This window comes from Equus przewalskii, chromosome 14, assembly GCF_037783145.1.
Source record: "Equus przewalskii isolate Varuska chromosome 14, EquPr2, whole genome shotgun sequence".
In the NCBI taxonomy this organism is placed as follows: domain Eukaryota; kingdom Metazoa; phylum Chordata; class Mammalia; order Perissodactyla; family Equidae; genus Equus; species Equus przewalskii.
In genome coordinates this window covers 83,585,802-83,598,666 of record NC_091844.1, presented here as the reverse complement: position 1 = coordinate 83,598,666, position 12,865 = coordinate 83,585,802, and the positions used below count along the sequence as shown (strand labels likewise).

Here is a 12,865-nt window from a genome sequence, read left to right as displayed (position 1 = left end):
AAAGCCATGGGCCCCACACCATCCCAACTGGATGTGGTTCTCAACCTTCACTCCATCAGCAGCACCTGGAGGCTGTTAGAACACTCCTTTGTGGGCGCCATTCTGAGAGTTTCTGATTCTATTTGCATTTCTGGTGAGTTCCCCGGGGATGCTGCCCTCGATGGTGAGGAATCAGCTGCTCTGGAGGACTGTCTGTATACACACGTACATGTAGTGTATACTGGTGCAGTGCTTCCGACGCTTCCCCCTGGGGAGATTGAGGCCAGGGTGCCAGGGTCCAGCTGATGCCAGCAAATACCTCCTAACCTCGGATTCTTGGAGGTAATAAATTTGAAAAGATGCTTTTATTTTTGGTTCATGGCTTAACTAAATATTTTAGCATCCTGTGGTTTTTAGAAGTTGTGGATTGCATGGATCCTGGGTTCTTCTGCGCTGACCTGTCTGTCTCTCCGAGTTGGCCGTCTGTGGGTTTTCAGCAGGGTTGTAGGTAGTCCCAAGTGTGTAGTTTCATCATCTGTTCTCCAGTGGAAGAGGGGGGCAGGAGGTCAGTGTTTTCTTTCTACTTAGAACCTGAAAGATCAAAGCAGCCTGGCTGCCAGTGACTTGACGTTAAAGGCAGAAACCAGGTCAGCTGTTTCCCCTCTTTCTTCTGGTGTGAAAGTTACCAATGTGTTTTTGGCAGCTGGCTGGTTTTGATCTTTCAGTTTGTGTTAAGCACTCAAGATTGGCAAGGGCTCTCCCCTCTCCTTTTTAATTAAACCATCAGAGTGGCTCTGCTGCCAAAGAACCTGCCCTGGGAGCACATATTCACAAGGGCCCTGTGTGAGGGTGTGAGAGAGAGTGGGTGTGTGCACGCGCACGTGCGTGCAGTAGACCTTAGGCAGGGCTGTCATGCTCCGGGGAAGAAGTCTCTTCTCTTACACCAAAAAAGAAAGTAACTAGACGGTCTTCCTTTGTGAAGCTTCCTCACACGCATCTGACAAACTGCTCTGTATAACAGGGATAGAAGGAAGTTCTGACGTGGACGGCACTTGGGAGGGCAGCGTGTATTCAGTCTCAGCTTATCCGGCTCTGGTCTTGTGTCAAGTGTGAGACTGAACTCTAAGGTCAGCCATCCTGGTAGTAAAAGGATGGGGCTCTGCCTTCACTGTTCACAGCTCAGCTCTGCTACTTCCTAGTTGTGTAATTTGGGAGCACAGTGAGTGGCTTAACCTTCTTTGTTTTCATATCTGTAAAATGAGGATAACACCTACTTCTCAGAATAGTTTTAAGGATTAAATGAGATTAAATGGCCCTGTGCCATTTAAGGATTTATTCAGGCCATCTTACCTACTACCTTCTGCTTCTCGCCAAAATTTTCTGACTAGGTAACCATTCTTTCAGATAAGCAGCCTTTGGAAAGAACGTAGAAAACTGTTCTTTGAACTCACTGGGCACGCGCCTGCCCCAGGGCCTTCATGTTAGGAATTCCCTCTGCCGAGAATCTTCGTCCACCAGATGTTCACATGGCTCTCTGCCTCACTTCCTTCACCTTCTGCTCATATGTCACCTCCTAAAAAGGCCTCTTGGCCACTATTTGAGAGCCCCATCCCACAAATAATCACAGCAGCTTTATTTCTAAGATTTGTAGTAGCCCCCAAACTGGAAACAACTCAAGTGTGTCAACAGGTGTCTGGATAAGCAGATTGTAGTATATCGCCAGATGATGGAATACTGCTCAGCAAGAAAGACTGAGCTCTGGATGCAACAGCGTGGACGCGTGTCAAAGTAGGTGTGCTCAATCTCAAAGCAATTACGAAGGAAGCTGACAAAGAGGACTGCATGCTATGTGATTCCACATATATGAAAGTGGAGAAAATGCAGACTGTTCTCTGGTGACAGAAGCAGATCATTGTTGCCTGGGGACTGGAGATTGAGGAGTGAGGAGCTGGGGGATGGGCTTGCAAATGCGGCACAAAGTAACTTTTGTGGATGGTGGCTATTTCACTGTCTGGATTTTGGTGATGGTTTCTTGGGTGTGTGTATATATACATATATATATATGTCATAACTTGTCAAATTGTACACTTTAAATGTGTGCAGTTCATTGTATGTCAATTACACCTCAATAAAGCTGTTTTAAAAAAGTTTTTTAAGCCCTTGGTCTAAAGTGTTGCTGTCTAATAGAACTTTTTGCATTGCTGGAAATGGTCTGTATCTGCTCTATCCAATATAAATATAAGCCACTAGGCACATGTGGCTTTTGAGCACTTGAAATATGGCTAGTGCAACTGAGGAACTCAGTTTTTAACTTGATTTAATTTTAACCTATTTAAATTTGAATGGGCACTTGTAGCTAGTGTCTGTCATATTGGACAGCACAGGTGTAATGCCTTACCTGCTACTATATCACCCCTAGCAACACCAGCCAGACCCTCCTGGGTCTTAGGCTCCAGCTCTTGGAGGTGACTTGAAGCTCCCAGCTGGTGATGGCTGTTTCGTATGTGCGTGTCCTTGCTGACGTGAAAGCTCTGCTAAGATTCTCCTTAACTGCAGCAGTGAGGTCTGAGGTCTTCTTGCGGCTCTCCCTCCTCTGACAAGGAGGTGTTGCTGTCCCTATGGAAGGTTGAACAGGTGGTTTGTCTTTCTTTGAAGCCTTGGTTTTATCTGTTTAACTCTGGGATTGAGCAGCATTTGCTTAAGTTAAAAAGAAAAACCCTGCAGATCTCAAAGTGTCTTTTCTACCTCTAAGTTTCTCATAAATTAGGCATATTAAAATGAACTTACATGACACAAATAAGTTTCAGGAAAGATTCTTTGGCCATATTTTATATAGCGATAAATTGGTCTTTTAAGGAAAAGCTGATAATCTGCAAAGAGAGTTAGGCTCTATTAAGGGTTTTGGGGGACAACCCTGAGGACACCTGTTCTTTTCTAGATTCAGGAGCCTAGAGCCAAGAAGAGTCTACCCAGGGACATTTTCTGTTTTGATTCTGTCTTCTTTTGGCTGCTCCTTAAAAATAGAGAGCTATGATGTGAGAATCCTATCTAGGTTGAGGCTTCTAGACGGATCCCCTGGGCAAGATCATTTGGCAAAGCAGACTTACTCATTGCCTAAGTCAGGAGAGGCAGCACTGTGGTTCCCTGAGGCACGGCTGCAGGTGGGCCCAAGGTGGAGCTTTGGCTGATCAGCAGCTGGTGGTAACCAGTGACCAGGGGCTAAAGGAGCAGGTGAGACAGTGCCCCTGTGAGCTGAGGAAGTTTTGAGGGGAAGGTCGGGAAGATTTTGGAGAGTATGGAAGTAACAAAGAGAGAGTCAAGGAATTTTAAGACCAGAATGATAAAATAATTAGGAAGAAAAGCATGAAATATGGCTCTTGGCCGCTATGTCTCCCTAGCCCCCCAATCTCCTTGTCTGTCTTTGTTTGCCAATCGCTGTGACATTAGCATCCTGAGGTGGTTCTTGGTTTCTGATAGCCCTGCTTGGCTGCCTGCCCTGCTGACTGAATCATTTTATTTCTCCTTGTGAGATTACAGACCTTTGACAACTTATTGACTCATCTTGTCAGACATATCTAAATGAACCCAGGAACAGAGAGAGAGAGGGGAGGATTGTTACTTTAAAGAAGGCATGTTTGCTGTTGGTATTAGATCCATAGTTAATAGCAGTGATTAAGGTTAATAATTTGTATCCAGACCGTGCGTGGTGTTTAAAAAGCCATTTTACATAACATACTTCTTAAAAGTAAGTCAGAGCATAAGAGAAAGCCTGATTCTTGCTTGGCGCTGAGGAGAATATTCTAGTTGGGTTGCCCAGGGATAATTTAATTCTTCTCATAGATCATAAAAATTTCATTACTCATAAATTGAGGCTGGAGCTGCTGAGCACAAGGGATGTATAATAATCTTTTGGCTGTGGTTTTCATCTCACTTGGCCAGAATGGAGGATGGTTCTTTTAGCTGTGAGCCTGAGGATCCTGGGCTGCCCCAACACACATAGTCAGAGAAGGATTCAGAGCCCGGCCTCGGTGCTTCAGGGCACTCTTGCCAAGAGAGGACATCTGGGCTCCAGTGCACTTGTTCTCGGGGCCTGGGTAGAGACAAGAGCCGTCGTTTCCTGAGACGCTCACCCTGAGTCAAAATGATTCTGTGCTGTGCCGGTGACATACGTAGAGCGTGTAAAAGCAGAGGGCAGACAGAGGCTAACGTCCAGGAGTATGGAAGCTTTGTTAACAAATCCATTGATGAGGACTGTTTATATTTGTAATAATTTCTTTAAAAAAACACAGCTTTATTGAAACATATTTTACATATAAAATTCACCCATTGCAAGTATAGAAGCCAGTGATTTCTAGAGACTTTACCAAGAGGTGCAGCCATCACCATAAATCAGTCTGGGGACATTTTCTTCCCCCAGTAGGGACCCTCATGTCCTCTTACAGTTAGTCTCCATTCCTAGCCCCTGCCCCAGGCAACTGCTAAACTACTTTCTGTTTCTTTTATAATAATTTAGCTAATTATTTTCTGGTTAGGGAATAGTTTCTTATTTTAGATTATTTTAATAACTCCAGAAAGAAAAATTGATTGGAATGAAGGCCAGAATCCCCATAGCTGATCTGGCATCCAGACTTCTCTTTTTAGATACTATCTTCTTCTGCCCCTCTGCCCACATGGCTGCTGTGCTCCCACGTCTGTGACTCTGCCTGCTGCTCCACACTGTTCCTGTTGCCTGGAATACCCTCCACCCCATCTTCAAGACAAAATTCTCCCTGTCTTTTGGAGATCTAGCTCACATAAACCCTGGTCAGCAAAGATTTCCCTTGTGTTCAGACTAAAAGTAATTTCTCTTCTCGGAAATCCCACGGTGTTTTATTTATGGCTCTTAGAGTTTTCACATTGGCAGTTTACTTACTTAAGTAGGTGCTTTATCTCCCCTATTAAACCCTGAGTTCCTGAGGACTGAGGTTCTGTCTAATCCATCTTTCTTTCCTAACCCCTCTGTACCTCTCCAGCTTCATCTCCTGTCATTCCCTAAGGGTCTACGCATCTCCTTTGTAGCATTTATCACAGTTGTAATGGCTGTTTAACGTCGTGTTCACCACTAGCTTGTGGGCCCCACGTCTAGAATGAAAGCAAGCCGGCCAAGTGTGTTTGCATATCCACAAATTTTCACTCTCTCCACTTTCATATTTCACTCTGGATACCAAACCTTAGTTTACCTCTTCTTACCCTGATATCTGTCATCAGTACCTAAGTTCTTATTTGACTTAACGAATAGTCTTAAAGTAGATGTGCAAACCTAATTCTGATGGAGGTTCTTTTCCCCTGCTGTAGAGAATCTTGTTTTTCCTCATTCATGAATACATGCATGCTTAGATACATCTGTTGTAAAAAAACCTACTAAAGTTCTTCCTAGAAATAGGATTTTTAATCTGCAAGTACCTTGTTCTTTTTTCCCGCAACCCGCCGTGAACTGAGTTGCTCTGGTGCCTTTGGTTCAGCCTGCCACCCTCACAGCTCTCACCCTCCCCTTCGAGCTGTTTTCCTGCCCTATCTCTTGCACATGGCTTGTCCAAGATGGTGCTGCATTGGCTCCTCTCCACGCAGCCATCAGGACTGCATTGATCTGTGCGTCTGACTCCAGCTGTGGCTCTGTACGGTCATGTGGGTGAATGGGCAGTGTCTCAAGGTTCAGTAACCGAGACAGTCGCCTTCTTCCCAAGCCCAGGTTAACCTGCCTGACTGTTCAAAGACAAAGTCATCGTTTCTTTCCACAAGGAGCTATTGGGATCTGTAAAATAGCTGCGTGTGGCATGTCTTAGACTTTTTAATTTTTCATATGTATATATTTACTCTTCCTCCAAGATGGGAAGCATTGTGTTTATTTTGTAGCTAGCTTGTTGCTGTCTACACAATAGGCACTTAATATCTGCATGATGAATGAATTAACAAATTCACATTTGCCTTCCCTATACGATGTTTGGTTTAAAAGTACTGATGTGTCTCTAGATTCTGTCTCTTGCATATTAGATGCTCAGAAAAATACTTAACTGTATTGATTATGCAACCAATGTTTATCAAAGATCTGCTCTGGACCAAGCTCTCTGCTAAGTGCTTTGGAGAATATAAAAATGAGGTACGCGTGAAGCTACCCTTTAGGATTTATGGTGTGAGTGATAAGATGCATGCAGGGTAGAGCCTGTCAAGTACCTTAAGAAGTTTTTTAAGAGGAAGATATTGGAGGATTTGGGGAGGGAGGGGTCACTTCCTACTGGGAGACTGGGGATGTTAATGGAGAAGGTGACATCTAAGTAATCCTGATGGGTGGGAAGGCTTTGAACAGTGGGGATGGGAGGAAGACGTGTCGTTGGATGGAACAAATGGAGCACAAGCGTAGAGTCAGGGGAGCGGAGGACAGCAAAGAGTTTCATTTGGCCGCATGTGAAGGTGGAAAGTGGCAAAGGAGGTTGCGTTCTGGAGGGTCTCAAATGCAGGAGTAAGTTTAGGCTTGACTAGGGACAACCAGATAAATCTGACAGGACTGCGCAGGAGGAGTGGGGCGGGCAGAGACGAGGAGATGGCGGCCAGGAGCAGGGGAAGCCATTGCCTCAGGCCAGAAAAAGGGCAGTGAGGCCCAGCCGAAGAGCAGGGTGGTGAGAATGGCAAGGAGGGGCGTGGGGTGGCCGAGCTGGCTTGGGCACGCTAGTTGCCAGCATGCTTCTTAGCAGGCAGTGGAAATGTGGAACAAGACGTGTGGACTGTGGCCGACCTGTGCTCCTCACTTGTGTTGATTCTTGCCGCGGTTTACGTGGAAACCCAGGTGTGCTTGCCGTCAGAGATTATTCACCAGCATGCCTTTTATTTGTCACCATTCCTCCCAGTCATCCACAAGACCTCGCCTTAAACTCAGCTTTTCAGTATTTGAGAATTTACCTCTTAAGGCCAATCCTTCCAAGTCATGGCTGACTGCATTACACCTTGGAGGAGTGCCAGGTGTGTGACGAATGTTGAGTTCTGTATGCCCAGGAGAAAAGTTACCCAAAAAAAGGCATTTCTGAAATGGCAGCTACTAATTGATTATTTATTTGGCAGGATTGGTGGTTGGTGCAGGCATTATTACACACTTTCCCGGTGTTTTTCAAGTAAATTTCTTTCTCCATGTTTTTTTGCTGAGGAAGATTTGCCCTGAACTAACACCTGTGCCAATCTTCCTCTATTTTATATTGAAATGGCCATTTTTTGATGTGTGGAAATGGCCACAGCATGGCCCCGGATGAGTGGTGTAGGTCCGTGCCCAGGAACCTAACGTGGGTGCTGAAGCAGAGCTCGCTGAACTTAACCACTAAGCCACAGGGCCAGCCCCTCTTTCTCCATTTTGGAAGTTCATATGCTGAATAGTGTATGGAAATCAGATCCAATATTGCCTTAAAAATTCTGTCTATAGTTGGTCTTCCATTTCAAGGTAATTCTACTAAAAATAAAATTTTCTTTGCTTGATTGTAGGAATGAATGCATAAGGTTCCAAAGTCCTCACTCTTGTCTTTCTCCTTTTATAGGCCTGTAATCTAGTGCATGTACCCACAGTGACACATGTGCCACAAGGCCCCAGCAGGGCCAACTGGCAGTTGTGTTGACTTAAGGGAGCGGTCTGAGCCTGGGGGGTGGGAAAGTAGGTCTTCAGCTTGTTTTCTCATCTGGGAGGGAGTCTTGTAGGGTTCAGAACACGGCGGGGCTGTGCCTGCAGGTCCTTCCTGACGAAGCTCCGTGCTTCTCAGTTTGCTCACATTTGAACTGTCAGCAGGGACGGGCTTGCTTGCGCTGAGTGTGCTCCCAGTGTGTGTCAGGAGGTTTGATTCTGCTCGGTTTAATCCGTGGTGACAACTTACTAAGCCACCATCTCTTTTCTTGCTTCAGGGAGAAGAACAGGGACCTCAAGACCCTGTGTCCCTCTTTTATCTTCCTCTCCCCAGTGACACACGCATGCACACTCACACTCAGTTTTTTTCTTGTTCTCTCTCAACATTTAGCCATACATGTTCACAGGAGACAGAGCCCTCTTCATTCTGTTTTTCCTTTTGGCTTCCCCTGATGGGGCTGTGCTGGGGAGGTTGGGATCTGGGGGCCTGAGAACTGAGCACAGCCCCAGGGCGTCGGATGGAGCCACCAGCGAGTAGGAAGTAGGAAGTAGGGGTGTGCATCTGTATTCCAGGATCTTTAAAGTGGTTCTGTCATTGATTGTTTTGAATTATTTTTTCTTCATTGTGATTATTATCTTTTCACAAGCTTCATGACTTAATAATAGAAGATTATTATTATTCTGAAAAATAGACACATGTAGACTTTTCACTAGTCTGTATGTTCATTTGTGAGATAAAATCATTACAAAGAATGTCAGAAAGAATAAGGCTGTCAGACTTGGGCTGGTCAGCTTTTAAGTGCAAGTTAATTATTACCAAGTGTTCTCTAACCTCCTTACTGTGTCCTCACTTTAGATTAAAAAGGAACTTGAATATTTGTTTTTGTTTTTGTTTTTTAGATTCAGAATATGAACAACATCATCTCTTTCCCTCTGGACAGTTTGCTGAAGGGGGACCTAAAAGGAGTGAAAGGGGTATGACGTTAAAAGTCCTGCTCGTTGCGGGACTGTTTTTGTGGAATGTGGAATCACAGTCACACTGGCCTGTCAGGGGAGCAGCCACATTCATGCGTTCTAACTGGGATGGCAGGATGCTGCTTGCTGCCTCAGTTTCCCTGATTTGCTATCCTAGCACCACCTGTCAGCCCTAACAGTGATGACCTGTGGCCTTTCTCGTCGTCCTGCTGGTAGTCTAGGAGGATGTGAAGGGAAAGAAACCACGCTTTTGGAAATTGTAAAGTATTTTGGGGCTCTGTCAGCTGGGCAGTGAAACCTGTGTGGAAAAGTCTGGTTTTCCAGCTGGTGTGTCACTGATTGACCACTGGGAAAAGGATCCTTGCAAGAAGGTAGCTTCCTGATGGGAAATGGCGCCAGTAAAGCTTGAGCTGACTTTATTTTTCAGTCTTCCGAAGGATGTTGGTTGTTTAGAAAGTGCTTTGCCATGTATAAACACTGGAGCCCTGAATTGTTTCACGAGTACATGAGTGAGAAACAGTCAGCGCTTGAGTGGTTTTTGGGTACCAGATGCTAAGCAGTAAGTTGCTTTTGCATGTCCTTGGCACGAACAGCTGTGTGCTGTGAAAGGGAGATGATTGTGCCTGAGTTCTTAGGAGACTGAGTTCTTTGATTGGATCTGCCCATAATTCCTGGTCACATCTGGGCACATTTGGAAGCCCAGGCTGGCTGATCTCAAGGTCCTTTGCAGAACCTCTCAGTATCTCCTTCACAGAGGGTGCCAGGAGAGCTGCTGGGGTGGGTGGGGTGGGCCTGGGGAGCTGTTAGAACACTGGGGAGCATTGCTCATCATCCCCTTGGAACCTGAAGAACATGTCAGCCAAGTTAGTCAGAAAAATGGAAGGCAGAGGGAAAACATGCAGATTTATAGAAGTATGACACAGCACTGCTCGTGAAGCTTTTGGTATAGCTTGAAGCCATGGGTTGGCTGAGGTGCAGGTGTGGGAGATGAGGCTTACGAGGCGGAAGGGCCAGTTTGTGGAGCGCCTTCAAGGCCAGGCTGAGGGGCTGGGCCTTGGCATAAGGCCAATGAAGAGCCAAAAAATAAAAAAATGAGCCCCTTCCACAAAAAGGATTCTGTCTTCCAAAAGAACCTTGTAAAGGGAGCGTAAATAGGTGGAACCGTTTGATAGAATTTCTAATGGTTCAGTATATTTTTGAGCCAGGCTTTATGTATGAGGTCCTATGTTCCAGACAGAAGAGTGAAATCGAGAGACCTCAGGAGAAGACGAATGGCTTTTGTCTTCTTATTGTTGGGCCCAAATCAGAGTGACATGTGTTGGAGAGATTCCTATATTAATAGAAAAAGTCAGAGTCCCTTTGTTTTAGAGAGATACACTAAAATACTTGCAGAGTAAATGTTATGTGTTTTTGGGTTTAATTTCAGAATAATCCTGGGACAGAGGGTAGGGTATAGGTGAAACAAGATGGGTCATGAGTTAATACTTGTTATAACTGGGTGATGAGTACATTACATGATTCTCTTCACTTTCCTCTGTGTACATTGGTATATTCTATAATAAAAACTTTTAAAGAGAAAGGAAAAAAGGAAGTACCACCACTAGTCTAATTAAAACCCTGTGCTCTAAGGTCTTTATTTTTCATGGGATCACATACATCATTTATTAGAGAAATTAATGCGCCTTTCAGGACTAGCCTAGGGATAAGTAAGTTTATCTTGCCCAGAAGTTAATGATTAGTCCTGTTTAATTTATGCCTCTCTGTTTACAGGATCTGAAAAAGCCTTTTGATAAAGCTTGGAAGGACTATGAAACAAAAATGTAAGTGTTTGCATTTCAGAAAATAAGCGTAGGTAATATTTCAGTTTCAGATCGAGCTTTTATTGCTTGAAGGTATTGTCTAAAGAAACCTTAATCAAGGAAAGAATTCATTAGAACAGTGTTGCTGTGATTGTTAGCATGCCAAATGCTTTCATAGTTGGTGTCTAAATTCAATGATGTTAACCTCTTTAAACACATTTTTCCTTGTTCCTTTCTATTATGTCATAATGGTTACAGAATATTATTTCCAGGAAAGTGAGTTGAAGGAAGGTAAGGCCAATTTCTCTCAAGAGGTATTTCCTTCCTTTTTTTCTGAATCACTTTCTCCATTTTATCACCATTTATGACAGCAGCACAATTTTCAGACTTTATCTTCCTGGTGATTTGTGAAAGCCATCTGCCTTTCACTTTGTGGCTGTATTTGTCTGGAACTCCTGGCCCCTTGGTTTTAGAAATAGAGATTGTTGGAACACCCTTCCCTTCACTTAATTTGACTGCTTCATCTGCCAAAAGCACATGAGGAATGGGTCTGTTGATTCCTGGATGTGCCTCACAGCTTCCATCGAAGGCAAGACTACTGCTACTGGTTGACTTCAGGCAGTTGTAATATTTCTGATCAGTTTTTCATTCCTGGAATAGAGAGAATTGAGCTAGATAGAATTGGGCTAGTGATTGTGGGGATAATGATTTCAATAATTTTAAACACTTGTAAAATAGAAAATATTTTTAAATGTCTCGTTTGCTTTGTAATCGCTGTGCATTTGGTTAATAACGTAGAGTTTTCTGGGTAGAAAGAGAAACTTTAATATGAAACCATCTGGTAAAGTAAGACGTATAAAGAAGAAGGCCATTCCAGACATAACTACAAGTATTTAATTGGGTTTGCATTCTTTCACCAGCTTTGGGTATCTATTCAGTGGTGAAGAATCACAAAGCTCAAACCAAACCTTTGATACTTGTCCCATCCTGGAAGTCTTCACTTTCCATCCTGGAAGTTGCTTGGATCCTCAAATTCTGGAGTTTCACTGATGGCATATGTTCATGTATAAGCACAGGCAGAGTGTTAAACTAGAATACCTTGAGGATCAGCTCAACCCAAGAGGCTCCCATCTTGCTATCCTTGGCCCTTTAGCATCCTTCATGTGCATACCAATTCAGTGCATAAATAGGGGAAGGATCACCATTCCTACTTCACAGATGGGAAACCAAGACTCAGTGGTTTGCTACTGGCCATTGAGCCAGGGCTACGAGGTACATTTGACTTCATTCAGCTGCTCTCGCTGCCACCCTTAGTGCCTAGAGGAAATGCTTCTGTGCATGAAGCAGAGTGGGAAGGGGTTTCTGAAGAGGGTTGCCCGAGAGCCTTCTGGTTCTGAAAGGGGAATGAGATCACATTCTGTAAAATCACGACACACATAGGTAGGATGGGGACCGAATTACTCACAAAATCGCAGAATTTGAGAATGAGGGAGCAACACCATTTAAAACTTGAAGTAATTCTAGGATAGATAAAGGAATTAACTCTTTATCTATTTACCTGTGAGATTGATTTATCCCAAGAGGCCATATGATACGTAACAAACAGCTTTAGACATCTTTGAAATTCCTGTACAATTGTTCCATACTTGATTATTATGGGTATGACCGATGTCTGGCCTGTGTCTTGATCCCTCTGAGATGGTGTCATGGGGAGCCTTGGAGCTGTGTAATTGTAGTCCCAGGAACCTCGAGCCCCCCTGTGCATGGGTCCATCTAAAAATATCCCTACATTATGGTGGTGTGTTTATTATATTCTTACTCATTCAATTGTCGAGTACCTACTGTCTGCCCAATGCTGTGCCTCAAGGTAAAAAACAAGAATTAGAAACGATATTTCTTGCCTCTTCTTAAGTACCACCTCCCCAAATGATGGGACACTCGAACCCAAAGTAACCCATTTCCTGTTGAACAGCTTTCTAAGAAATGCTGCCTGTGTCTTCTAGTGTCTGCCTTGAGGCTCTGCAGAAAACGTCTACCCCCTTCTCTTCGTGGCAGCCTTTATATTTTTGAGTGCTTTCTGTGGTTTTTGTTTAGTCTCCTTTTTTCTAGAATAAAAGTTCATTGACTATTTTAAGCCCTTCTTAACTGCTTCTTAACTGCTGTGATTTCATGGCTGCTTCTCACCCTGGTCACTCTTCTTTGGACGTGCTCCAGTTGGTCAGTTTATACCCTGAGCTGCACACTTGACACTTACGCAATGCAGCTCAAGCATGAGATAAATGTGGAAAGAGGAGTGAAGCTTAAGAACTGAGAAGCTTGCTTTTTCCCTCTGTGGCGATGAGCACTGTCCTTTTCGTGACTTCACTGACTTAGGAGTAGGAGGAGAACTGGGAGGTGGAGAACCGTTACTGGCCGCACAGTCCCCTTTGGGCTGCACGCGGACACACAAGTGAGGCACAAGCAGACTTTCTACCTC

General features: G+C 44.2%; 1 protein-coding gene across 11 annotated transcripts in view; it reads left to right on the top strand.

The window, feature by feature from the left end:
• Window positions 1-12,865, top strand: part of ASAP2 (ArfGAP with SH3 domain, ankyrin repeat and PH domain 2) — a 177,033-nt gene that overhangs the window by 92,982 nt on the left and 71,186 nt on the right. For 7 of the 11 annotated variants that reach the window (XM_070573282.1, XM_070573281.1, XM_070573280.1 and 4 more), the window contains 2 exons: window positions 8,516-8,590; window positions 10,361-10,410. In XM_070573282.1, coding sequence (XP_070429383.1) covers window positions 8,516-8,590; window positions 10,361-10,410 — 125 coding nt within the window. Of the gene's footprint in view, window positions 1-92; window positions 322-8,515; window positions 8,591-10,360; window positions 10,411-12,865 lie in introns of those variants that run through there. The other 4 variants (XM_070573288.1, XM_070573286.1, XM_070573285.1 and 1 more) reach the window with 3 other exon arrangements.